Source organism: Labeo rohita, chromosome 11 (genome assembly GCF_022985175.1).
Source record: "Labeo rohita strain BAU-BD-2019 chromosome 11, IGBB_LRoh.1.0, whole genome shotgun sequence".
Classification (NCBI taxonomy): domain Eukaryota; kingdom Metazoa; phylum Chordata; class Actinopteri; order Cypriniformes; family Cyprinidae; genus Labeo; species Labeo rohita.
This window is the reverse complement of record NC_066879.1, coordinates 1,528,795-1,554,843: the sequence shown is the minus strand read 5'-3', so window position 1 is coordinate 1,554,843 and position 26,049 is coordinate 1,528,795. Positions and strand designations below refer to the sequence as shown.

General features: G+C 36.9%; 1 protein-coding gene across 1 annotated transcript in view; it reads right to left on the bottom strand.

Annotated features, from left to right (window-relative positions):
- cpne5b (copine Vb) overlaps positions 1-23,950 on the bottom strand; it is a 119,745-nt gene extending 95,795 nt beyond the window's left edge. The window contains exon 1 of the mRNA XM_051122691.1: positions 23,549-23,950. Coding sequence (XP_050978648.1) covers positions 23,549-23,658 — 110 coding nt within the window. The 5' untranslated portion in view covers positions 23,659-23,950. The remainder of the gene's footprint in view (positions 1-23,548) is intronic.
- Between the last annotated feature and the right edge of the window lie 2,099 nt (positions 23,951-26,049).

Below are 26,049 nucleotides of genomic sequence, written 5' to 3'. Positions count from 1 at the left end.
AATATTGGACAGAGCACGATGGGTGATACATTTTATCCAAAGTGTGGGCTGAGGCTGAGGCTGAGTATATATATATGTACAGATATAGATATTTATTTATATTTGGGGTGTAACAGAACACAAAAATTGTAAATTGTTTTTGAAGTCACATTTTGTTTTGTTTTGTTTTGTTTTATTTTAACTGTGGTAAAACAATATAGATCATAACATTATTAGGGCTCCATGATTTCAGTAATGTACAAAACATGTATGGAACATAAATTGAATTGTTTGCCAAAAAAAAAGGTATTGTTATTTACTTTTTTAATATATTTTTTATTATTGTAATTTTATGAATTAAATTGATTAGATGTGCATTTTGATTATTAAAATTAAATAAATGACATTCAATCAGTAAAACAGAATCTATACAAATTAATGTTAAACTTTCAATAAATTGTTGGAAAACTGTATAAGCTTCATAGTTTCAATTAATTAGACATGATTTGTTTAATAAAATTTAATTTAACCATTAAAATTGAATCCAGAAAAATAAAAAATAAAAAATAGAGAGAATAAAAGAGAGAATATTGAGAATTAAACTAATTTATTATTATTATTATTATTATTATTATTATTATTATTATTATTATTATTATTATTATTATTATTATTAAACTGTGTTAAAACAATATAGATCATAACATTATTAGGGCTCCATGATTTCAGTGATGTGCAAAACATGTATGAAACATAAATGGAATTGTTTGCCAAAAAAGGTATCATTTCATTTGATTACATTTAAAAAAAATGTATTAGTTTGTTAATATTCTAGGTCATCATTTGAATACTACTGCTTTTGATAATACATTTGTATTCAGTCATAAATCCAGAGAAAATTAAAACAGAATTTCTGAAAAATAAAACTGGAGGAAGCTGTTACTGTACAATTTTAATAAATTATTAAACTGTTAAAAGTTTTATGAATTAAATAGATTAGATGTGCATTTTGATTATTAGAATTGAATTCAATCAGTAAAACAGAATCTATATCAATTAAAATAGGAAAAACAAGAATTTAATGCAAAACTTTCAAAAAATTGTTGGTAAACTGTTTACGTTTTGTAGTTTCAAATAATTAGTCACTTGTTATTAATAACATTTTATATAACCATTAAAGAAAAATTAATATATATATATATATATATATATATATAAAGGGATTAAATGGATTTCATATGGCCTTAAAAATGTAATGTTAAACTGTTAATTAATTGTTACTAAAAATAGATAAATAATAATCAAATAAATAAATAAATGGAATTTGGGAAGGGGTGGTGATCATTGGTTCCTATGTTATTTTAATCTACATGCTTCTGTTATATGTGTATTCACTGTAACTAATTTCTAAAATTAAATAAAATACTGACCTCTGTAACTGATAGCATGCAACAGCTGTGGTCCACAGACATTAGATTGAAAATAATTTTGAATATTGAATATTTCTTTAACACAAAATCACATATTTGTTATTTGTGCTTCAAGACAATGAAAAGATTCCTGACATTAGGGAATGTCGAAGTGGCAATGTGATGCAAACATGTGAGCTGGCATTTGAAACAGACGGATGGCTGTTTTCGAATCCTGAGAGGGTTTGTACATGAGAGTAGAGGAGTGTTGTGAGGTGGCAGTTTTGCTTTGCCACCAGAACCGTCAGGCACTGCAGAAAGACTATAAAGGAAGCGGTCTACAGGCTTCTTCCCACAAGAGAGAACATACTGACTGCTCTGGAGAAGACGCCAGCTCTATTTTCTGCAACCTTCTGCTTGATTTCACATATTTTATCTCATCAGTCTTCTCCTTCCCTATTTTTCTCTCTCTCTCTTTCTCGCTGTCTATGTCACTTTCTCTCCCTCTCTGGCATCAAACTCCCATCACTATGAGCTCGAAGGCTTTGATCGCTAAAACACAGCGCTCGCCACTCAGTGAATCAATGCCCTGGAGTCACAGTCCTCTGTGTGTGTGTGTGTGTGTGTGTGTAAGCAGGCACTGAAACTTGAAATAAGACAGTAAAGCAGTCAAAAAAGCAAAAGCACCAACTCTGTAGTCCAGTGATTTCTTACCAGTACATGAACACTAAGAGCTACTTAAACTGGGTCCAGGACTAATATTTCCATTTTGCTTTGTTAAACACAGAAAAACAAATGCAAACTCAATATGTCCCCTTAATGTCAACTGACCAAACCAGAAAACAGGTCAACCTAGTTATTTGGTTTTATTTGATATTTAATGTATTGTTTTTAACATAAATGCAATGTAAATGTAATGCTAAAATATTTATACTTAACTAAATGTGTATTAATACTATTTAATAACTTAACAATTATTAATATTTACTAATGTATTAATATATATTTATTAATTAGCAATTATTTAGTAATATTTATATTTTATAAAATGTAACAGCTTGGATGCTCTACTTTCAAATTGACTAATTAATAGATATATTAAAACTGTTATTTATTTTTTATTTAATATTTATTTGACTTGTATATTTTTTATGTAATATAAATGTAATTATAATTATTTTTTAATTAAATGGTTAAAAATACAAGCATTTATTGGTCAGATTAATCTTGGAATCAATATATAATCAATAATATTTAATAGTCAATAGTAAATAATTCTATGATTTATTTATTTATTTTTTTTTTAGCTTCTGTTTTTTTTTAAGAAAATGAAATAGTTTGTGTTAGCTTTGTCAGTTTGTACGAATGACAGTCGCTCTGTGTGTGATCTTTCAAGATAATTAAAAGTTAATTAAATTCCACCGCACCAAGATTGATTGACATTACCCTGCATTAAATGTACCACATGGATTTCATGTATTAGTAAATTTGCTATCCAGTGACATCCAGTATAATAGGAGTTAAGAGAAATACAGCTCAGGTTTGATGTTGATGATGAGGCAACTGGGTACATACTGTTCAATGGGATTCACTGCTCTAATCCACTTTTTAACTAAACCTCATGGAGATCTAATTAAATCTCTGCATCTCAAAACCAATAAACAAAAGAGTTGTACGATAATGAAAACATCCCAAAATAAGACCGCATTTTCTGTCACCATCCCAAATCGGTCTTCTGCATCTTCAAGCAACAAAGCTTTGATGTCATCTAGATTGAGCTGCAGGCGAGCCCATTTCCTCAAGCTGGATCAGAGGAGATGATGTAATACGTTTCACAATATCATGAATGATGTATCAATTTGACAGCAGGATCTTTGAAAAAAGAAAACCTTCAGGGGGAGCTGACACATGATGTGTTTGAGGGGTGTGAATTACTATCTAGGGACCACCTAAAATTATCTCTGTTTAGATGATGGTGCAGACTAGGCTTCTAGAATCACCAGACGACAGATTAATTCATGTCAGATTAAGCTCATCGATCGTTTCACAGTAAATACTCGAAACAGCCCCTAAGCATCAAAGCTACAAAAGACAATCCAAAAAGATAGCTGCAAGCAGCAATTATTGGGGTTAAAGCGCTTTAAGGCATATGAAAAAAGACATTATTTAGCAAGCCTGTAACCACCTAAATCAATTATTTAAAAAAGCGTTTTTGGCAAATCCTGGTAATTTATCATAGAAATATGATGTCTTTTAGTGTTTATGACTGTTATAGCACCAGCTGTGGTCCAATCTCCTTAAAACTTTGCATGCTTGTTTAGAATCACCTGTTGCATGTACTCAGCATGTTTTGTGAAGTTTTGAGTTTTCCTTTAGGCTTTATAGGATTTGGGGTAAATTTGACAAGGCCTCTTTTCTAAACGACCCTGTTATAGCTTCCCAAACGACAACATTCAACATTTTTTGATAATTATTGACAGTAGAGAGCCCAGAGAATCGTACTGCAGTGTGTTTTCCAGATTGAGGAAAAAAACCTAGCACTAGCTTGCAAAAGTAGGTTTTTTTACACCTTCTCAATAACTTAACAAACGATTTCTTTGACAGCAGCGATTCTACAGGCAAAGTTGTCCAGAATGAGAGGTTCAATCATATGATATGAATATTGTGTGTATGTGCAAAAAAACGTGCAATGTACAATCATTTAGGAGCCATGAGTCAACCAAGCCCACCGAGTTTCATTCCAATCGGCCTCCGTTAACCTTGTCTAATAGGTGCTTAAAAATTCTTCAGCCAGTGGCACCCTTTTTTTTTTTTTTTGAGATACGCAAATGTCCTTGTAGACACCAATGGCACGTTGGACCAAAACCGCGCACAGCGATTTTCATGTTGATAGGACAAATGGTTGCACAGTTATAGCCATTTTTGTTTTTCTCCTCTAATAGCGCCACCAAGTGGCCAAGCTCCACGATTTTTGTCCTGTGACCTCAGATTGAACTCTTACATAAGTGTTCTGAGTTTGGCGGAGATATCTTATTCTGTTCAGGAGTTTAAGGCATTTTACTAAAAGTTTCCTTTCAAACATTTTGGCGTCCCTTTGTGACAGTGAATCGAAAGTTTTTTTTGATATTCATTCTCCAGAGAATCTTTCTACACTGGTTTGGTTCCGTTTAGGCGAAAAACTTAGTACTAGTTTTTAAAGTAGGTTTTAAAAAATTCAAAAAAAACCCAAAATTTTACCAGGCTCACAACTGAATCCATGCATTTTTTATGCGGCGTGAGCCAAGGATTGCAACGACAAGACACTTGAGCCTGCCACTGACAGTTTAGGAGTTCTGAGCAATTTAATACTTTTGATCGCTATAGTGCCCCCGTCAGGCCGACTGGGGTGACTATTGGTGAAGTTGTTGCCGGTGTGAGTCCTACCATCCCTCCAAGTTTCAAGTCTCTACGTCTTACGGTTTGGTCTGCACAATCAGTTTTACGTGGAGATTGCTGATCCTTGGCCATTCTAACAATTACCATAGGGTTTCAGCACTACATTGGAATTGTTTGAATAAATGATTTGTTTATTTAAAAAGTCAGCTGTCACCACATACTGGTGTAAAAATGTAACTTGCAGAAAGGGTTACAGAAAATACTTAGTAATATACCGCCTGCCAGTCCGTCTGGAACATTCACGCACAGATGAATTGACTGTTATAAACCGGCAATGAATGAAGGTAACAGTGATGGGAATTATATTTTATATATGCATATATATGCATTCACTTATAAAAGCCATCTCATATTATTTCCATCACCAGTTTTGTGACCAAACAAACTATAGTGCATAAGATCCAAAAGAAGTCTTTATAGAATCATTCGGAGAACAATGTTTTGCTGGTGAATGAATATATGTCAGTACAAACTGACATTTGTTTTTGAGAATAGGCCTACTTTGCATACAAGAGCTACTGACAACTGCTGATTTCACTGGAGGAAATGTGTTATTAAAATGTTCTACACGTTGACCTCAGTGTAAATGTGACAGATTAGCTGCAGAGTATGTAACTAATAGTTGACAGCAAACACACCCACCATCTCTGGACATCACGTCTTTCGTTCTGTTTCTGTGGAGTTCTGTATATATAAGTGTGAATGCGGAGGCTAGGTGTGATAATATTTGCGATATAGACAGTTGAAACAATCTGTGGGAGGCCATGTTTTGCTCCCACTGTTTACTTCCTCTTTAGAATTGTATTTTTCTGCTGCTTTTTGTCTCAGCAAAGTTCCCTTCAGGGAGCGAGTCGTGCAATTAGCCATGATTAACTAGATGTCTAATGTGCATGTAATGGCACAAAACAACCAAAAAATGACATTGAAATATTATGTGCTTAATGGGCTCCTGAAGATCGTTAAACACCATCAGAAATGTATACTCATTATGGTATTTTGCAAGCTTTTTAGATTTACTAATCAAATCCTACTCGCCAGGATTCACTCACATCATAAACTCAATTAAAAATCACCCATGAGAATACTTCTACCTTAAGGCCATTTTGTGTCAGCTGATTTTTGCAGCTACTCCAGCAGTCCGGCTACATTAGTGAGTCAGTGTCAGAGCTGTAACCGCAATAGACGTTGAGGGGGCTATTCATTTTGTGTTGATTACTTGAGAATTATTGTGATGTTTTTATCAGCTTTTTGGACTCTCATTTTTAAAGCAACCATTCACTGCAGAGGATCCATCTCTGAGCAAATAATGTAAAAAAACGAACAAATAAAAAAAAACGTTACATTTCTCCAAATCTCTTTTGATGAAAAGTTTTCATTTCTGGGTATACTATTATTTTAACGATGTTGATGATGATCCACTACAAGAAGTAAAAACCCCCATACTTGACTACGCTTATTCCACTCATTCCCTGACTGAAGCCGCCTACCCTCATCTACTTTCTAGGAAAGGCATTTGGCATCTCAAATCAGCCAATGGATACAGCCTTTATCAGCGTACATGCTGGACTCTCTTGTGTATTTCCGGCACTAAGCTAACAGCATGTGTCATCTGCACTCAGGGGACGATATACAATATAAAACATGCCTTTTTCCTGCTGCAACCTCTTTTTTTCTCTCCAACTGAGGCCTCCTGTGCAGCTCCCCTGGAGTTTTAACACACACACACCCCACAGAGAGCACACACACTGGAGATACGGTGCCCGTTCCTGCCCTTAAAGTGCCTCCAATCACCACTGTCAGCCCCCTGCTCAACACCACCTGAGCAGCGAAGTTAGAGAGGACAAAGTGAGGTGAGCTCCATTTGCTCCATTAGAGGACTATTTTAGTCCCTGAGCTGGAGATAATGTCCACTGTTCAGGCCAGCTGGCTGAAAGAGAAGCTGTTGAGGGAAAGACCGGTGATACCTCAGAGATGGAGCTCCATTTAAGGGGCGGGGGCAGTGATTTGACCCTGAGTGGGGTGGTGGAGGGTTGTAATATAGTGCTGATTATAATGTCTTCTGAATAACGGTCACCTACAGCCCCCTGTGTGTTGGGTTGCCAAGTCCTTCTCTGCATCCACTACCCTGTTTCTTTCCATTCCTGGGTTTTATTTCCACGTGGCAATGCATGTACTAGTAATGTCTAATTCACAAATGGAACACAATTTCCAGCTGATTCTTTTTTGTAAACTGGAGTGACTCAATCAAAACTTACTTTCGGACATGATAGTGACTCCGACTCGAAATTAGCCAAAATCTCAGAGTATTTGATCCTATGATGCCATTTTTACCACTCATTCTGTGCTCCAGTACACTGAACTGAGAACAGTACAGACATGTCCAACAGGCTGAACGGTCTGCTGAGGGTTTCAAGAGGGCAAATGTATGATTCTGATGTCTTTTCCAAAAAAGTCTAAAGTTCAACAATTAAAACATATTGGAAATATCCCTGATGAAAAAAACAACATATGCTGGTTAAGTATGTTTTGAAGCATGGCAGCCGGTTTGAGCTGGTTTAAGCTGGTTCTTAGATGGTCCTGAGCAGAAACTAGTTGCTTAAAACCAGCCTAGGACCAGCACATGACTAGCTTAAACCAGCTCATAACCAGCGTATAACCAGCTCAAACCTGCTGCCATGCTTCAAAACATACCTAACCAGCATATGCCGTTTTCTTCAACAGGGTTAACACTGATAACAGTTCTCTCTCCAATCAAGAGTCAGTTAATGGTCACAGTAGTTCTCAGGTCTTCAGTACACTGAACAGTCCAAACCTTGCGTGATTACATCCAACCCAGGAATATCAGCTGTAGGTATACCACTGTTCTACCAGCATGTTTGACAAAATATCCAAGGAATTAAAAAAAACCTTATTTTGTGGAAAACACAGAGCTCAGAATTAGAGAACAGTAACCACTGTAGCACGAAAAAAGATTTTGGAGGGTTACAGCTGTCAGGAATTTGTAGGACTGCTTTCATCACTAAAGTAAACTTGTACCAGTTTTCCTTTCTCCACACAACATGCTCCTCAGCAAAGGTAAGATTAGCCTTTTGATTCTTTCTGCTAAAAAGAGGCTTGGTCATTGCAAAATGCACTTTCAGTCCGACTTCTCTTAAACATAGCGAGACAGATCCTTGCCCTTTTCCGCACTGAACTGGTAAGCAATTCCAGCTGCAGCGCTGAACCGATTCCCCATTGAGAGCTTTTCAAATAGCTTGTGAAACATTTTTATACTGTGCTTCAGAATACAATTAATTTATGAAATAAATAATTCAAAAACATAATATTGTGCAAAGAATTGTGTGAAAATTAGCCTTTTGTAATCGAAACTCTGGCCCTGCAAATCATAATCTTTGTAAAAAAAAAAAAAAGGAATAAAAGAAGTTCTCAACTCTGGCCTCAAGGTCCACTTTCCTGCAGGGTTTTTCTTCAACCCTAATCAAACACAGCTAAACAAACTAATCAAGGTCTTCAGGATCGCGAGAAAGTTACAGGCAGGTAAGTGGATCAGCTACACTCTGCAGAAAAGTGGATTGAGAACCTCTACTCTAGTGTGTTTAGAGTTTAGAGTTTTGCAGAAACCCACACAGAGGCATGATTTTCCTATAAGCCTGGGTTGGGTAAATCAGTGGGTTTTTTTAACCAGTTCATTGAAACATTGAAAGAACCAGTTTGCGGAAAAGAATTAGACTTCCCATCACTAGTGTTCTATACGTATGCTTTTGCATGCAATATATTTGCTCCTGTCCAGTGCACTGAGGTTTTGTTAAAACATTTAACAATACACGCCTTTTCCAAAACTGGCTGCAGCTGTCACAATGTTCGAGAAATGTCAGATAGGAGAAATTAAAGCACTCTAAAAGTGTTCCGAGCTTGTTACAGCCCAAACCCGGGAACGTGCTGTACCAGCGCTCAGTAGAAACACAGGATAATTTGACATGGGTCCTGACACGCATTATGAGAGAGTTCTGCAACAGCTGGAAAATCAGTTGTCGGAACAAACGGAATTGTTAAGCAGCATGAGACAGGAAGACAAGACTGTGAAACATCGACAACAATATACTGAAGCTACAAACACCAGAACCTAACGCTGTGACTGAACCAGGAGGGATGTAACATGCCCACACTGACAGAGATAATGCTGCAGGGTATAACACAATCACAGCCCATCAGAATATATTTACATTCTTACATTTAAAGTACATTTTAAACCATATTTGCAACCTATTTTACTTGGCAACAGAACTAAGTGTCCACGAGCTGATGGCATATTTCAAACTGCATTCTTCCAAGGCTTACTGCAATGCTGTTGACATGTATAGGAACGCTAATGGAGATGAACAGAATGCTAATGCTACAAGATATAAAACTCCTTGGTCTAAAGTGGCTTTCCTCCTTTGAAACACCTACTTTTAGAGCATTTTTGCGGGATGTGGAGGTTGAATATCAAGTTTTTTTTTTTGTCAAATCTATTGTTAAGAGTATTCTCTATTATTGTTAAAAATAACAAATTACTACAATAATTGTCAGCAAGGTTTCAGAAAACCATGCCTGTATAGCTTTTTGTCTCTCAGCCAAAAATGCATTAGCTAAAACATTAGACATTTGTTGTATAATTGGACATTTTGGCCTGGTTGCATAGAACTACATAAAAAGTTGCCTGCAAAGTAACATTGTTTTAGTGATTGTGTCTTTTGGTTTTTGGCTCCACTATTCTGCAAGATGGATATCCGAAAAATTTACATAGTGAAGCTTTAAAAAGTAACTTTTCTTTTCAGAACGATGTATATTAATGAAACATTCACAGTACATTCATGATGTCTTACTGTATATTAACAAGGAAAACAGGGTCCATTTTAAAGGAGAACTCCACTTCCAGAACAACAATTCACAAATAATTTACTCACCCCCTTGTTGAGTAAATTGTTTCAGCTAGATAAGACCCTTCTTCCTTGGCTGGGATCGTTTAGAGCCGTTATGAAGCCGCATTTAAACTGCATTTTGGAAGTTCAAAATCGCGGCACCAATGAAGTCCATTATATGGAGAAAAATCCTGAAATGCTTTCCTCAAAAACCATAATTTCTTTACGACTGAAGTGGACTTCTCCTTTAATGTCATGTTGACTTGCAATACAGCTCTATGGAAAGGGATTTTACATCAATGAGATTTCATTGTAACCAGGGCTACTCAGCACATTGCCACCAAAATGGAAAACAATTCAAAGTCAAAACAGTCATTATGCCAGGTTAAAATAGTGTTGATTATACCTCATAGCAGCATCTCATGCAAGATCTTTCTATTGCCGTAAATCGCACTCAATCTTAAAACGCTGAATACACTGAAAAAAAAAATCTGCAAAAATTCCCATCCTCTGTAAGCACCGGTTCACTCACATCAAACATCTCTCTGAGTGGTTCAACGGGTCGCCATGACAACTCCGAAACTGATGTTATCACAGGACTGTTGGATTTGTCAGAAGGATGTCAGAGCCCAAATTGAGAGGTAGAGTATGAAATCTGAGTCAAGAGAGGAAGATTCAGAAAGTGCAACAACAGAAGGGACCGACTGAGTCTTCTCCTCATCAGACAAATGAAACATCAAAGGACTGGGGACATTATTAAAAGTGAGCGCCACAGAAGAGAGCTGCAAACAGCCTGTCCGAAGAGGCGCCATCAGCGCAGTTATTGCTGTCAACACCCTGTTTGTCAGCACAGATCGAAATCAATGTAAATAAAGCCTGACTGCATCATAACACAATGCACTTTCATTGCAACACTTTCAGATGAACTCGCTGAGCCGCTACACCCACACAAGCTAAAGTTCTCGAGTTTCATCTTGGATGCAAACCACAATAGACGGCCTCCTTATAGCAGCCTTTGAGATCTAAAATGCAAATGATGTGCGTACGTAGCGGAGCGTTGCATCTGACAAGAAATACAGCAGCATATGGCGATGTTTGCTTATTGATATCGCTCGAATGATCTCTTTATTAACGTACAGATTAGAACTGATATCTGAGGCCATAGTGCATGACTGATTATGTGTCCCAAGAACAGGCGTTTTGTCGGGGCAGCCTCTTATAATGGATATTGGATAGATACAATTTGCTACAACAACAACAACAACAACTAAACCTCTCCAATCCCAGAAGCAATTATGTCCCGGCTCTCAAGAGAGACCAGCACAGTTATATGCCGTATTTCACAATATTTCAGCTAAAATGATTTTTCTTGAAGTGACCCAACTTCTTGTGAGTGTAGACAATCTTCAAGTCCAGTCATGTCCCCGCCGTTCTGGAAAACCTCTGGAGTCTCTCTCCTCTTCTCTGCATGCTAATGCTGAGTTTTCTTTCTAAGTAATCCAGATCAGAATGAGTCAATCCCATGGCGCAGTCTGTGGCGGTTGGGGCCGGGCTGCCGTGAGGCCTAATTGGCTTTCATCCCTTTAATAAAAAACTCTACATGTGTCCGGCAATGCGATGCAAACAGAGCCTGGACTTTCTGGATCGATCTGGATGCCCACGCAGTATGCTTTTCCCACCATCTATTTAATTATTCACTCCGGCCAGCTGCCCCTCCGGGGCTTTCCATGCAGTGTGTGGAATGTCAGAGGTATAGATGCAGAGGCAGGCCTGCCTTTTGCAGAATGTATCAATGCAGCACTGTGGCGGTACAACTCTCTAGAGGAGGAAAGTGACACCACATCACGTACACAGCTAACGGGCAACAACGTTAACTGGATAGTTCACACAAAATGAAACATCTGTCATTATTCACTCACCCATGTCGTTCTCTTTCATCCATGGAACACAAAATGTACATTTTTGACAGTTTTTTTCCACATGATAAAAGTGAATGAAAATTGGACTGTCGAGACGATTCGGTCATTGAATGAAGCCTTAATATGAGTTGCACCTGAATCACATTAAAAAGTATGTTTAACATACAGTAGTATAAATATGTGTACTATGAATGAAATTTGGACGTACAGTCTTTATGTTGTCATGTGACCTACGGCATCAGCTGAATGGCTTCGCTGCCATTCCCAAATCCTCTCCCGTGGCCTCATGGGATAATAAAGTGCCCATCAGATGCACACTTTAGAATCTCACCAGAAATAGTAGGTCATCTGGGTATTTCTGGGACACTGCTTTGAGAATACTGTTAATTTGTACACACTACTCTTTTCGTACACTGTTTTTCACCTACTATATAGTAGCCGGTAGGAATATTTGCATGCTGGGTTGGATTTTTAAATTAAATAGTTTGTTCCAGTTTACATATATTTCACTTGTGAATCACTGGTTTAATTATAAAGCCACTGAATGAATCAATCTTTTGAGTTGGATCTTTTCGATGAATTGATTCAGTTTACAAAATGGATCTAAATGATTCACTCAGGACTTACTGACTGATTGATTACTTAAGTTTCGTGATCACTGGAATGCAGCACAGAATTCATATGAGCTACTTTCATAATACTTTTAATACTTTTTTTCCATTAGGTTTCTATAACAGCAAAAAGGAGGGCACTTTGCAGGATGCATTAAAACCAGGATAAAAACTGAAAAATAATCCCAAACCTATTAGCAATGATAGAAACTTTTCTAGAACTTTTCCATTGAGGGGTGATATTTAAAATGATTTCCAGGGGCTTTTTTTAAGATAAAGGCAACTTTTCTAACCTTTTTAAATGCATGTGTCCACTTTCATTAAAATTTTTTATTTATTCTTAAAATTCAGGCTTTTGCCAATCAAATGAAATTAGACCAAATCCATCTTTGCACTACAAAGGCACAGAAGCTGCATTTAAAGTGGCATTGGTATTTACACTCTTTACAGCTGAATAAATAATGTTATACGATTTAAGTTTTAAATGTAAAATATACTGAATATAAAAATATGAAATGTTGTGAAAAAATAAATGATACTTTAAAAATTAAACTAAACTGAGTGAGTCATTGTTTCATTAATTTAACAGATGCATTTAAAATGGCTAATTCACTCAGGAACTAAGCATCTTTATGAATGGGTCACTGAATCATTGGCTCAAGCAATTCATTAAAAAAACACTATACACGTCTATTTTGTAGCTGAATGAATCATTATAATTGCATGAAAAAGAGCAACAAGGACATTCTTTAAAAATATCCTCTTTTTTACTCTACAGAAGACAGGAGGTCATTTTGATGGTTCTTGTCCTCAAATCCATTGATGCAGAGCTGGTTGAACCTGTACAGCCTTATGGGTCACCTCAGCACTGCAGCTTTGTATGCTTAAAGAACGAGGCATGGGTCAGAACAGGAGAAGTGCAGTAAAGCGTGTGGCGGAAACATCTCTACAACACCTGCCAAGTGTCTTCAAAGTGAGCTCCAGCTCTCTGTAGAATGCTTGTCTTGTCCTCCAAGCTTTTCTTTCCATGAATCTGTTTTAAGGGTCTGGCTTGGGCTCTCTGAGTTTTTTTTTTTTTTTTTTTATAGCCCCTGCCCCCAGCTACTGTTACAACTCTTATCTCGGCTCTCCAACCCCCTCTTTCCCCATTTTTGCTGTCCTTGTCTTTCTGTCTCCCTCTTTCTCACTTACTCTCTCGTAAATCTATGTCACATATCTCCAGCCCACGAGTCTCATTTATAAAACATTCTTGTAAACTGAAACTTCATCTTATATAAAACTCAACAGAAAAAAAAGTGCTCTACACAAATGCTTTTATCTGAACAATCTTTAGAGTGTGTGAACTACGCCGCTACGCTTTGGAGGATTGTTGGAGGCTTTTTGTTCTGACCATGACACTGCTGAATCACATTCAATGCAAGTGATTGCCAGTGTAATCCTCAGCAAATAGATCAGATCTAGCCTCAAATTTAAAGCCAAAGCCACACACCAAACCCACACACTTGTTCTCTAAAGCAAAATGTGACATTTGGTTTTGATGATCATTTTTTCACACCAGCTTTAACCTATTTTAAGACTGGTACGGAGGCTTTTTGGATGTTTTGGATGTTTTTCAGTAATGCACGCTATATAGAAGACTATAGGGCAAGGACACTCTTGCTTTAAAGGTGCTTTAAAAGGTTCTTCACATCGATGCCATAGAAGAACCATTTTTGGTTCTACAAAGAACCATTCAGTCCAAGGTTCTATAAAGAATAGTGTCATACTGTTTTGAATACAAACAGTAATAAGCTTTGCATTTCTGCTTGTACACCCATCAGGATTTATACTGTAAACGTACATTCTAAAAGGACAACTCCTAAGCAATTTTTACTTATTTTTATAAAATGAGAGACGAGGCCAAATTATTATCAGTGGTAATGAACAGCATTTTGCAAATGCTGTTGATTGTTTTTTAAATTGATTAAAGCAAGAACATTTGTTTAAATCATTCATGGAGAGTTTTAAGACATGTCTGATCTATATTTTGCACATTCATACCTCCTAATATATTTATTACACCATTTATTTATGTGTCTCTAGACTCCTACATCACAGAATGAAATTTCTTCTAGTGAGAAGGCCAAAGTTACTCCTACATACTGTGCGCAATACTTCTCTCATCTTGGTAAGATGTTAAATACATGTCTAAATACATTAAATTTAGAATAAAGAGTGGCACTTGAGGCTTCAGAAATCTTTCACCCAAAATCCCAGTGCTGCTGATACAGACCTGAGGCTTCAGGCACATTATTCTTCTTTATTGGCCTCCATGGTTCTATGAAGAATATTTAACATTCACAAACTCTTTCCATTGCACTAATATTTCCTTATAGCACAAAATTATTCTGAACTGTTCACCAAAAGGTTCTTTGGAGAACCCAAAAATGGTTCTTATGGCATTGCTGCCAAAACCCTGTTTTGGAAACTTTATAGTATTTTTATAAGTGAGGGACTAACTCTCACAGCAATAAGAGCCAGATATATCTGGCTGATGCAGAGTCACAAATCTAATCTCAAACTGCATGCAATAGACAGAACAGAAACGCAGTGGTACAAACATGAGAAAGTCTAACCATTAAAACTTCTACAGCATCCGAAATGGCCACAATGCAAATCCAAGCAATTGACTCAATAGGAAAATAAAAGAAGACATTTTTCATGTTCCTAAACTCACTGGTGTTTAACAGCTGTACCCAGCATGCTCTGCCTTGGCAAGCGCATTCGTTCTAATAAAGCAAAACCTAATGTTGTTAATTCATCATCAAGCTAGGGGGAACACGGCGACGGCTCACGTGATGAGCCCGTCAGGAAACATATGTTGCACAAAATGAAAACGACCATTGGTGAACGCAGTTTTGCCAGCCAAAATGACATGTTTCAACAAGCAGATTGGTTGAGACATCCAAAACCAGCTTTTTCAGCCTCAACCACAAAATAATTAATCATTCCAACACTCAATGCTAATGAAGCATTACACATTTGCTTCAATACCACTTTAGCCCTGTTTCATTAGTATATAACATCTGGATTAGTCATTATGTAATTTTAATTGGATTAATATTAATGACACTAAATGAGCAACAGGACATTGTTACGACACTTATTTTGTTATATAGTGAATGAGACATTTTAATTTGCCCTACTTCAAATATTCATATATTTTTGAATGCCGTATTGCATTATTTAGAACAGTAAAATAGGCACTGGATATAAAGTGGTTTTAGCAGTCCATTGTTTTTTATACATATAATTTAGGTAGCACTTGATTAGCTCTGATAGTATAGTATAAAAAATTCTAGTTCTAATAATAAAGAATAAATAAATAATTTGTTACAATAATTTGTACTATATATATATATATATATATATATATATACTGTATATATATATATATATATATATAGATATATATATATTGTACAAAGGTCTCTAACATTGGTTACCAACATTTTTTAAAGTATTTTCTTTTGTGTTCCACAAGTTGACTTTTTTTTTTTTTTCCCCCAACAAGTTTAAATTAGCTGAACCACATCACTGGTTTCAAGCCCAATGGTGTCAAACTCCTTTCATCCACCAGTAATTTAATTATAACTTCTGAGACTCATTATGAGACCATCTTTCTTGTATTCCAGATCAGACCTGTCTCTTTGGTGGTCTTGAGGCAGTCTGCATTTATAACCAGGTCCCACTATGCTCCACTAGCTCTCAGTCAGGTGTGTGTCTGTCTGTGTGTGTGTGTGTGTGTGTGTGTGACTGTGATGAGACAGACAGAAGCGTAGGGGCGTCCCACTGTCCCACACACATCCAATTCTGCCACCACAGTCGGCATTCCTTTCAGTTTCACGGTCTTCTCGCTCGGCCCGGAGCATTTATCAGCTCGCGAAAGAGTCCACGCGGCCAGTCGCGTCTGGTCAATTTAGCCACAAAGAACAGGAGGCAGATCCTTTTTTGACAGAGAAAGGAAGAGATTCTGCACGAGTCAAAGCCAGATGGAACGGAGGAAGTGCATTAAGAGCCAATTGGATAGCAGAGAAATAGAAAGAAGATTGAAAGAGGAACTCATGTTTGTCACAAATTAAGGATGTACATCAAAGAGTCATTAGTGATTAAGAGTGATTTGCACAGACTATGTCTAGAAGTTCACAAGTCATTAAAACTATAGTCTCTGGCACAAGTTCTGGTCCACATTGCCATTTATTTTAGCCAAAAACCACGACAGCAAGTAAAAGCCAACACCAATCACAATCCTAGGGTTTGCAGTGGATGAATCTGAAACTGATGATACCACTATAGGTACTTACAGAACACATACTTATAGAAGTTTTACAATAGCAGTCTCCACTTAAAGGGATAGTTCACCCAAAAATGAACATTCTGACATCATTAAGTGACCCTCATGTTGTTTCAAACCTGTATACCAGAACCAGTCCAAAATGTGACCCTGGACCACAAAACCAATCTTAAGTAGCACGAGTATATTTGTAGCAATAGCCAACAAATACATTGTATGTGTCAAAATGATCCGATTTTTCTTTTATGCCAAAAATCATTAGGATATTAAGTAAAGATCATATTCCATGAAGATATTTTGTAAATTTCCTACTGTAAATAAATCGAAACTTAACTTTTCATTAGTAATATGCATTGCTAAGAATTTCATTTGGACAACTTTAAAGATGATTTTCTCAGTATTTAGATTTTTTTTTGCACTCTCAGATTCCAGATTTTCAAATAGTTGCATCTCGGCCATATATTGTCCTATCCTAACAAACCATCCATCAGTGGAAAGCTTGTTTATTCAGACATATGTCAATTTGAAAAAAAATCCAGGGTCACAAATAGTCAGAATATAAAAACTTCTTATAGTTGTACTGTAATGATTCAGGATAAGCCAAAAACACAGTTTGGAAAATGGATTCATGATATGATCACTTATTATATATATATTTTTTAATTGCAAACACAAAAATTTGCAGCTTTAACTTCCTTATTTGCGGGTTTGAGCTGTTTTGTCGAACTGTAGTTTCACAGGATAAGTACAACATAAGTTGTAAGCTGATTGATTCACTAAAATAACCATTTATAAGAGTCATTTGTTCAGGAATCAGGCTATACTGGTCACATAGTATATTTTTGATTTACCAAAGAACCAGTTTACAAGATTTACTCATTACGAATTGGATTACACAAGAATGTACTTGTGTCCCAATCCTAGAAGCCAGCCAATCAGATTTGTTCATTTCAGCCAGTTCTTGGCATTTTTTTGCAGGCATGCCATCTGTGGGAACAATGACTACTTATGTCAGGGACATAACTACCATAGACACTCAGGGGAACAAATTCCATCCAATAATTAGAAATGGCCAAACTGTCCCTCAATATTTGAAATTCTTAACTGCTCTGCTGCACTCCATTAAGCAGCGCTTTGTTTATAAGTTGACAAAAAGGTTTAAAAGTGACATTTTTAGCCTCAACGGTCTAACAGTGCTCATCAATGTCAAAATGATTGAGATGGCCAATCAGATTAAAGTAGGCGGGGTTTGTTCCACCATGAAGTGTCAGTCTAAAGCTGAAAGAGAGTAAAGTAAGATTGAAGTAGTAAAATGTTAAATATTCGACAACAATTTTACATCAGAGATGTTAAACAACAGTGTGCAAACTACTCACTGTTTTATTTGAACTGATTCATGCCTAACTGAATGTGATAAGACAAGAAATGTTTTTTGTTTTTGACATTAGGCATACAAATAAGAGTGAATGTGTGCATATTTTAAAATATTATTTGCAAATAGTTCAAAGTGATTACTTCCTAACTAGAATTTCCTAGAATTTCCTTAAACGTTCTGTTTGTTTATACTTTTTACAACAAATGTGACGTGCTCAAGACATGATTACGGCCTTGACTTGCCACAGTAATTACCTTGAATTAGGACTTAAAAACTTGGTGAATCAATACTAATATGGTCGAGCTGTATCTGTGCAAAAGGCACTAAGCTTTCTTCAACTTAATGGAATATAGAAAGCCATTGCAAGGTCACACCTAGAGTACAGCATGACTTTTGCAATAAACAAAGGATTTTAGCTCCCAACTTGACATGGATTTGTAGAGAATGCTTTCCAAAATCACTTACATGAGAAAACAATCAGTAGAGATGAGTGGTTCATGAACACACTCGCTAAAATGATTCACAAGAGAGAGGCTCTTCTGCTTCAAATCAAAATGAAGAAAACTCTGCCGGCATGGCAACCATGACCAAGAAAATGAACAATTGGACAAAGTTATTTACGGCATCTCTGCCACGTCCATCAGAAAAACCAATAAAAAGCACCAGTCAGCCATACTGAACAGCTATTTGTGAGAGACCGAGTCAAGATTGACAATTGCCATGTGCCTGCACATGTTAGAATACAGGGAACAAGGGTCAGATCTCTGAGGATCAGAAAAATCAATGTTTCTTGTGATCATAACAGCTCAGGCTGGACTAGATCTCCGCTGGGGTTTCTGAGGTTGTCACCGCCTCCGCTTTGAACATCAATCGCTCTGTGATCCTTATCGGCGACAATGACAAAAATTCAAGAAATGCATTTTGTTCCGTTGGTTTGAGTTTTTTCTTGTTTACTTCCTCGGTGCTTCAGTGGACTGCATCTTCATGGCGGATTGTCTGTTGAATATGTTTTTGTCATTAAAGTGACTGCAGAATGTGGGCAGGCTGTCGACATTGCTCACCTCAAAGACGTCCACTTTGCTTCTCTCTCCATTCCTCCTTTTTCTTATAAAGAGAGTTTTTTTTTTTTTAACGGCCCCTCGCAGACTGCAGAGAGGCTTAAAAGTTTGAAAGCCACCCACTCAGTTCAGTATTTAGCAGAGGGCAGCGTGAACCGAAGGAGATATTAAGGGTTACAAATGGGAGAAGTGGAGCACAAGCGATGCCACCTGCCCGCAAAACTGCCCAGCGTAGCAACCTGGAGAGAAACTGTTTAATGCGGAGAAAATAAAGCCAGAGGTCAGGATACTCTCAGGGGACCTTGAACCACATGGCAGAAGCTTTCAGAAACTCTTGCGTAATATGAGATTTCTGCGAGATGTGAGAATGAAGCATCGGTGCTCAATGGATCACTTGTAGTGGTTACAACCCTGGATGATATCCAAAAAGTTGTGGTTGCTACAAAACCCACAAGGTGCGATCCATAAATCACTACCTTTCGTGCAAGACAATTAAACAAGGTTTCTCCAGAGGGAATAAATAGTCTAAATCACCTCATTTGCAGATGAGCTATTTAAAAAAAAACTAGCTAAGCTACAAATTATTCTATTCAAAATTTAGCTAAATAATAGCTACATTCTTAAAAATAAAGGTTTTTTTATTGGCATCAATGGTTCTGTGAAGAACCTTGAACATCTATGGAACCTTTCAAATGCAGAAAAGGTTCTTTAGATTTTTTAAATGTTCTTCAAAACGGTTCTTTTAGGATCTGTTCACTGAAAGGTTCTTTGGGGAACCAAAAATGGTTCATCTGTGGCATCACTGCAAAAACACCCTTTTGGAACATTTATTTCTAATAGTGTACTTCATGTGTTTTTCAAGTTTCAGACTTTGAAAATAACAGACAGTCGGGCAAACCAGAGCAGAATGAAGACAAGGGAACTATATTTTCAACTTCATGGACTTCAAGTGAAGGCCATTAAAGCAGTTTGGTGTTGCTTTTGATGGCAGCATATCTCTGTGATCAGACAGCAATGCATCTGATAAAGAAAACAGATGTTTGACGTTCCCATTGTCGATAGCACTTGAAAAGTCTCAAACTGCATGTGGTGTAATCTGGCTTCCGCTTTATCCAGCTACAGTAATCCCAGCCTTATCTCACCCACCCCGAGCAAAATCATCATGAGGGTCTTTCTCTGACAGTTTTTTGATGCCTTTTCATTGTGACAGGGATTTTAATGAGGCAACCAGCAATTGCTCTAAAATCACTGTAATTACACACAAAAGACAGGTCGTAATTTTTATTTTCTCCAGGATCCAGAACTGTGAATCATCATATCTGGGTGGTTTGAACAGCCGCAAGGAGAGGGAAATGGCTCTGAGAGATCTGTCCCCAGGTACACGCTGACATTTCACACTCGCGATTATCTGCATTGTGATTGGCTGCTAGAAGCAATCAATCATCAAACATCACGCCTCCCACAATGCACAGAGAATATGAAAGCAGAGGGGATTCTTTGCACAGTGAACCATATCGCAGGTATGTTTGCGTTTAGCTGGGGTAATAAAACTGGTACGGTCTCTGGTGGCAAATACAGACTGTGCGTTTGTGAATCTTACACTTTACAGATAAAGTATTTATCACAAAAGAACAAAGCGAGAGGGGCCACACCCCAGCGTGCACCTGAAAAACATCACAGCATTCCCCTCGTCTCTCTAAAGTCTCTCAAAAGCACAAATACAAATCAACACAAGTTTGATCTTTGCGCCACAACCCTTTCAAGCTTTTTTTTGAAAAGACATTGAATAATTTAACGCTTGCATTTAAAACCAGGACATGTCTAGTTACAGTAAGTAAAAAAATAAATAAATAAGAAACACTCTTCACAAGCAAGCAATGCTCTGATCACACTGATCAGCTCAAAACATTTCTTGGTGCCAAACAGCCACCAGTTAGAGATTCTGGATGTGCTATATAAACAGAAAGAGGTGGGTTGGGCATTTTAGATTAAGGGGAACTATAATATTTACATTTATAGCATGAATGTTGAATGAACAAAAATGGTTGGCATTCTGGTAACGGTCTCTTATTTGTAGAGGAATCGCTGCCATGTTAAGCTTAAAGTCGTGCACTGAAAGAACACATCTCATTGATAATAAAAGAGGTTAAACTGAAAGACCACCATGCGATCCAAACTGCCACACTGGGATTTCATTTAGCTTCAAATCGCATAACCGTCACACGACCGGTCGGATGTAATGGAGTCTTTTGGCTGGACCTTTGAATGCAAACTTGGTGAAATCCATTATAGATTTAATCTGCTGATCCTTCTGTTTGTCACTCTATGACAACAGCTCTCAGCTCCATATGTGACGGGAATGCCAATCGAGGTCTCTAGGGTAAATGAAGCTCCTGTTTCATGAAACCAGTGGAATCGTGTTGATGCCTCGTTCTCCTGTTCAGGCTGATATAAGTATGTCAATCCCCACACCCTCTTTACTTCATAATGTGCTGTATTAAGTATATTGTAAAAGTGAAATAGCATTATTTTCTTGCCATTCATTATAGCTCCAGGCTCTCAAAGAAAATAAAATGCTGCTTTTGTATGACTCATATAATAGAAGAGTACTGGAGATTAGCCAAAGGATTTCACACTTATTATTCATTGGTGTTTTCACTCACAGTTTATCCTCAAAGGGTCCTGCAAATCAATATCGTCCACTATTTATCAATGACATGTTAGCAATACATGCTGAAGTAGACAGGAAAAGGACAAATGGTCCACAGGTGCAGGCAGTTATAAATCACGGTGCACAAATGACTTCTCGCGCTTCCTTTATCTGCAAGTAACTCCAAATCAAGACAAATCATCCTGGCACAAAATAATTGCACTTATCCACAGAGATTCATTTTCATTTAAATCCAATTAATCATCTCTCAGGAATCTGCTTCATGTATCATCACTTTTGTACAATGGAATTCCGGAATTTCATTTTTAAATTATGTCTTTATGCTTGTATTTAACCAGTGAACCAAAGACTGCCACTTCCAGCATGCCATTTTGATTATACAAATAAATATTCATATGAGTGAAATTTTCGGTTGAATCAGGCACCATTACATAGACCAGTTTTCTTTTATAATGCATGCTGCAACAACATCTTCATACTGGACTTATAAATCAAGAAACTGGAAAGAAATATTACTGCTCTGCATTGAGATTACTTAAACATCTCAAAGATTTGCACTTAAAATCGTATATCTCAAATGTAGCATACAACTGATTACACATTATTACACAAATTGAAACTGTAAAATAGCTAGATTATGTTTTTTATTAGATATTGCAACTTTTTCCATTGCATTAAAAAAATTTAAATCTTGAATAGCAAATTCTAGTTAGACTGCTATACTAGGTACATATATTTTGGGCATTTTTGCAAAGCAAGGACTGCATTTCAGTGATATTTTCCATGTGTCTTCTTGAAAGTTATTTCTGTATGTGGTCAAATGGGGAACGAGACAGCTCTATCTTCAAAGTAGCTGCTGGGATCATGTCTGTCTGCTACCCTTTCAAAAACCTCATGAAGGTCTACCAAACTTATTTCAACCTCTGGCTCAGGCAGCTCTTTTAAAATTTAGGGACACAATCAGAAAAATCCAAATTTAAATAACCAGCTTGACGTTTGTAGTCTGATTACATAATCCAGATACATTAAGTCCATTACTCTCCAGCGCAATATTACAACAAAAATGCATCAAAAGCAATTAAAGCAGAAGTAATACATATGTGACCCAGTGCTTCTAATCTAAATTCAGTTCAGTTATGAAAGAGTGTTTACACAGGCAATCAATCAATGAGTGCAGCTACTCAATAAGTCTGTTTAGCCTGTGACAATAGCTAGACAGGAATATAAGAGCAGAGCATATTGTGCATGCATTCACCACAGATGTTCTAGCATCTCAACACAGAAAAACACGTGCGTTTATACATATAATTGAACGAACTCACAACTTTTGCATTAATAAATTAATAACAGTCGGGTGTTTGTGAGGCAAATGAGATGCTGAATGCATATTCTCTGTATGCAGTACAGTCATGAGAAATTCTTCAACAGTTTTAACACTTTAAACAAGCAGCATTATATATTATTCATGCATACATTGGTTGCCAATAGTGGCAACTGTCCCCACCCATAACCAAAACTTCCTAATTCACAAAAATCCCCTCAACTGTCGGTACAAACAAGCACAAATATACACGAATGTAAAAAATCTCTCGTAGATTAGACAGTGTTACAAACGCACGCTTTTCATGCTCTATTGTAACGCAACATTTGAAGATTCTATTCATCACAGAGCCATTCCCGACAGATTTATAAGTTTTCTGGATAACTTATTTTCGTTAAATTACACTATAAACGAGGCTAGCGTATTCAGAATGAGGTTTTATTCTAACAGAGGCGTAAACGTACGCGCATTTTTTTCTCCAGCTGTGCGTGCTGTCACACCGGACGCCGTTTTTTATTTATTTATTTTTTTCTTACCTGCACGAAACTGTGATCTCCACTTTGGTGGCGGGGATGTTCCCCGTCAGCGGGTCGAACTCGTAGACCGAAGCCATGTCCTCGAGTTTGTCCATGATGTCTCCCTCCATGAGCGCCCGCGGCTCGGGGCAGTTCCACGGCTCGCGCAGCCTGGCCCCGCGGAGGCTTTCACGGTCCCTCTCGGACCAACCCGGAGTTAGCAAGGCCAGGGTATTAACGAAGAGCCCCCCCTACAACTCAAGAAACTTTAATGGGGGTAAGTCGGGAGAAAGTCGCTTACAACTGGGCTGGAGAATCTGGTGGTCAGCTGCGGTTCATCACCAGAGAGAGAAAGATCTCCTCTGCACATCAAGTGCTCTACATGTGCGCTCGTTAAGAGCATCCAGCGCTCTCCAGCCCTTCCCTACTATCTTCAACACGCCCATGCGTACTACCGCGCTCTCCACTACACTAAACATACGCGATCTTCTTATAGCGCTGCATAGGGGCTGATTTACAAGTAAATAATTCCGAATCAAAAATCTGTTGTGCCAAAAGACAACGTTATATATCATAAGCTGATTTTATCGTGGGTAAGGAGTGTTTTTGGCCACTGATGGTAAAACTGGTTTTATAACAACTTCATCATTATAACAATCTTTCATTATTTAAAAATAAATAAATAATGGAAATAAATAAATATTTTCTTTCTGTCCTATAGTTGCTATAAGGTTGCCATAGCAACTTGGCACATTAACACAGAATTCAACTGATGTTTGGTCACAGGTGTATGTGCGTTTGTGTGTCCATCAGCTCATCCATTCAGAATTTAGAGTTCTATCTATCCAGAATTGTCTCAAACCTGGTTATATTGTTCCTATAATGTTTGCCTCAGTGTCTTCTATATGTGTTCCTGGACAACAAAACTGAAATTGAGATTTATACTTTATCTGAAAGCTGAATAAGCTTTCCATTAATGAATGGTTTGTTAGGACAGGACAAAAAAAATAATAATAATAATAATAAAAATACTGAAAATCACCTTTAAAGTTGGCCAAATGAAGTTCTTAGCAATGCATATTAATAATCAAAAATTAAGTTAAGTTTTGATACATTTACGGTAGGAAATGTACAAAATATCTTCATGGAACATGATCTTTACTTAATTTTTAGCTATTGCTATAAGTATACCTCTGCTTCTTAAGACTGGTTTTGTGGTCCAGAGTCACATATTATTCTGTGTTTACATTATAATCCAATGCAGATTAACCATCTGATGCAAACCCTCCACTAATGAGGCTGATTCTGTGTTAAAGCTGATGAAAGTAGCATTCGCCACTTTTCTCTATTGCAGAAGACAGATGTGTAATTCTAAAAATACATCCATAATTTTAATAAAGAGAGAGAGAGAAGAGAGAGAGAGAGAGAGAGAGAGAGAGAGAGTAAGGGAAAGTAGGAATGATTAAATTCTTGTTCTGAACTAAAATGAAATTTTCTTTTTTTTTTTTTTTCATAATCAATGCATCAGGAAATTGTGTAGCACTATCTATTGCATTAGTAATCAAAACTGTCTTGTCCAAGAAGACATTAGTCCAACAAATATCAAAAGCTCCATTGTGAATTCACACTATTTTAGTGTAAAAAACAAAAAAAAAAAATGCAAATGTTTGACCTAAAATAGTTAGGAAGTGTATAAATTCAGCACCACCACCAGTGGACAGCTCCCAAGAGCCAGTGTGTTTCCTAAATGGCAAACTTGTTGAATAACAGCTCAACCACATAAAAGCAAGCCATTATTTGCAAACACTCTTCCTATTGCCTAAAAGCCTAATGTTCAGTGTTCTCTATTGCAGAGTACAGATGCGTAATCCTAAAAATACATCAATAATTTTGAGAAGAGAGAGAGAAATAGATATTGGGAAATGTTATATTCTTGTTTCGAAGTTAAAGAAGAAAAAAAAACAATTCATAATTAATGCATCAGAAAATCTATTGCATTAGTAATCAAAAGCATCAAGACACTTGTCCAACAAATATCAAAAGCTCCATTGCAAATTCACACTATTTTAGTGTAAAAAAGCAAAGCTCTGACCTAGAATTGTTGGATAGTGTTTGAATTCAGCACCACCACACGTGGACAGCTCCCACGAGCCAAAGTGAACAAGTTCAGTGTGTTTTCCAAGCGGCAAACTTGTTGAATAGCAGCTCAACCACATAAAAGCAAGCCATTATTTTCAAACACTCTTCCTATTGCCTAAAAGCTCAATGTTCAGTGTTCGGTGTTCCATTCTCTATTGCAGAGGAAAGATGTGTAATTCTAAAAATACATCAATAATTTTGTGAGAGAGAAATAGAGATTGGGAATGAGTATACTCTTGTTTTGAATTAAAAAAAAAAATACACTTTTTTAATTTAATAATTAATGCATCAGGAAATTGCATAGCACCATCTATTGCATTAGTACTCAAAAGCGTCTTTTCAAGAAGACACTAGTCCAACAAATATCAAAAGCTCCATTGTGA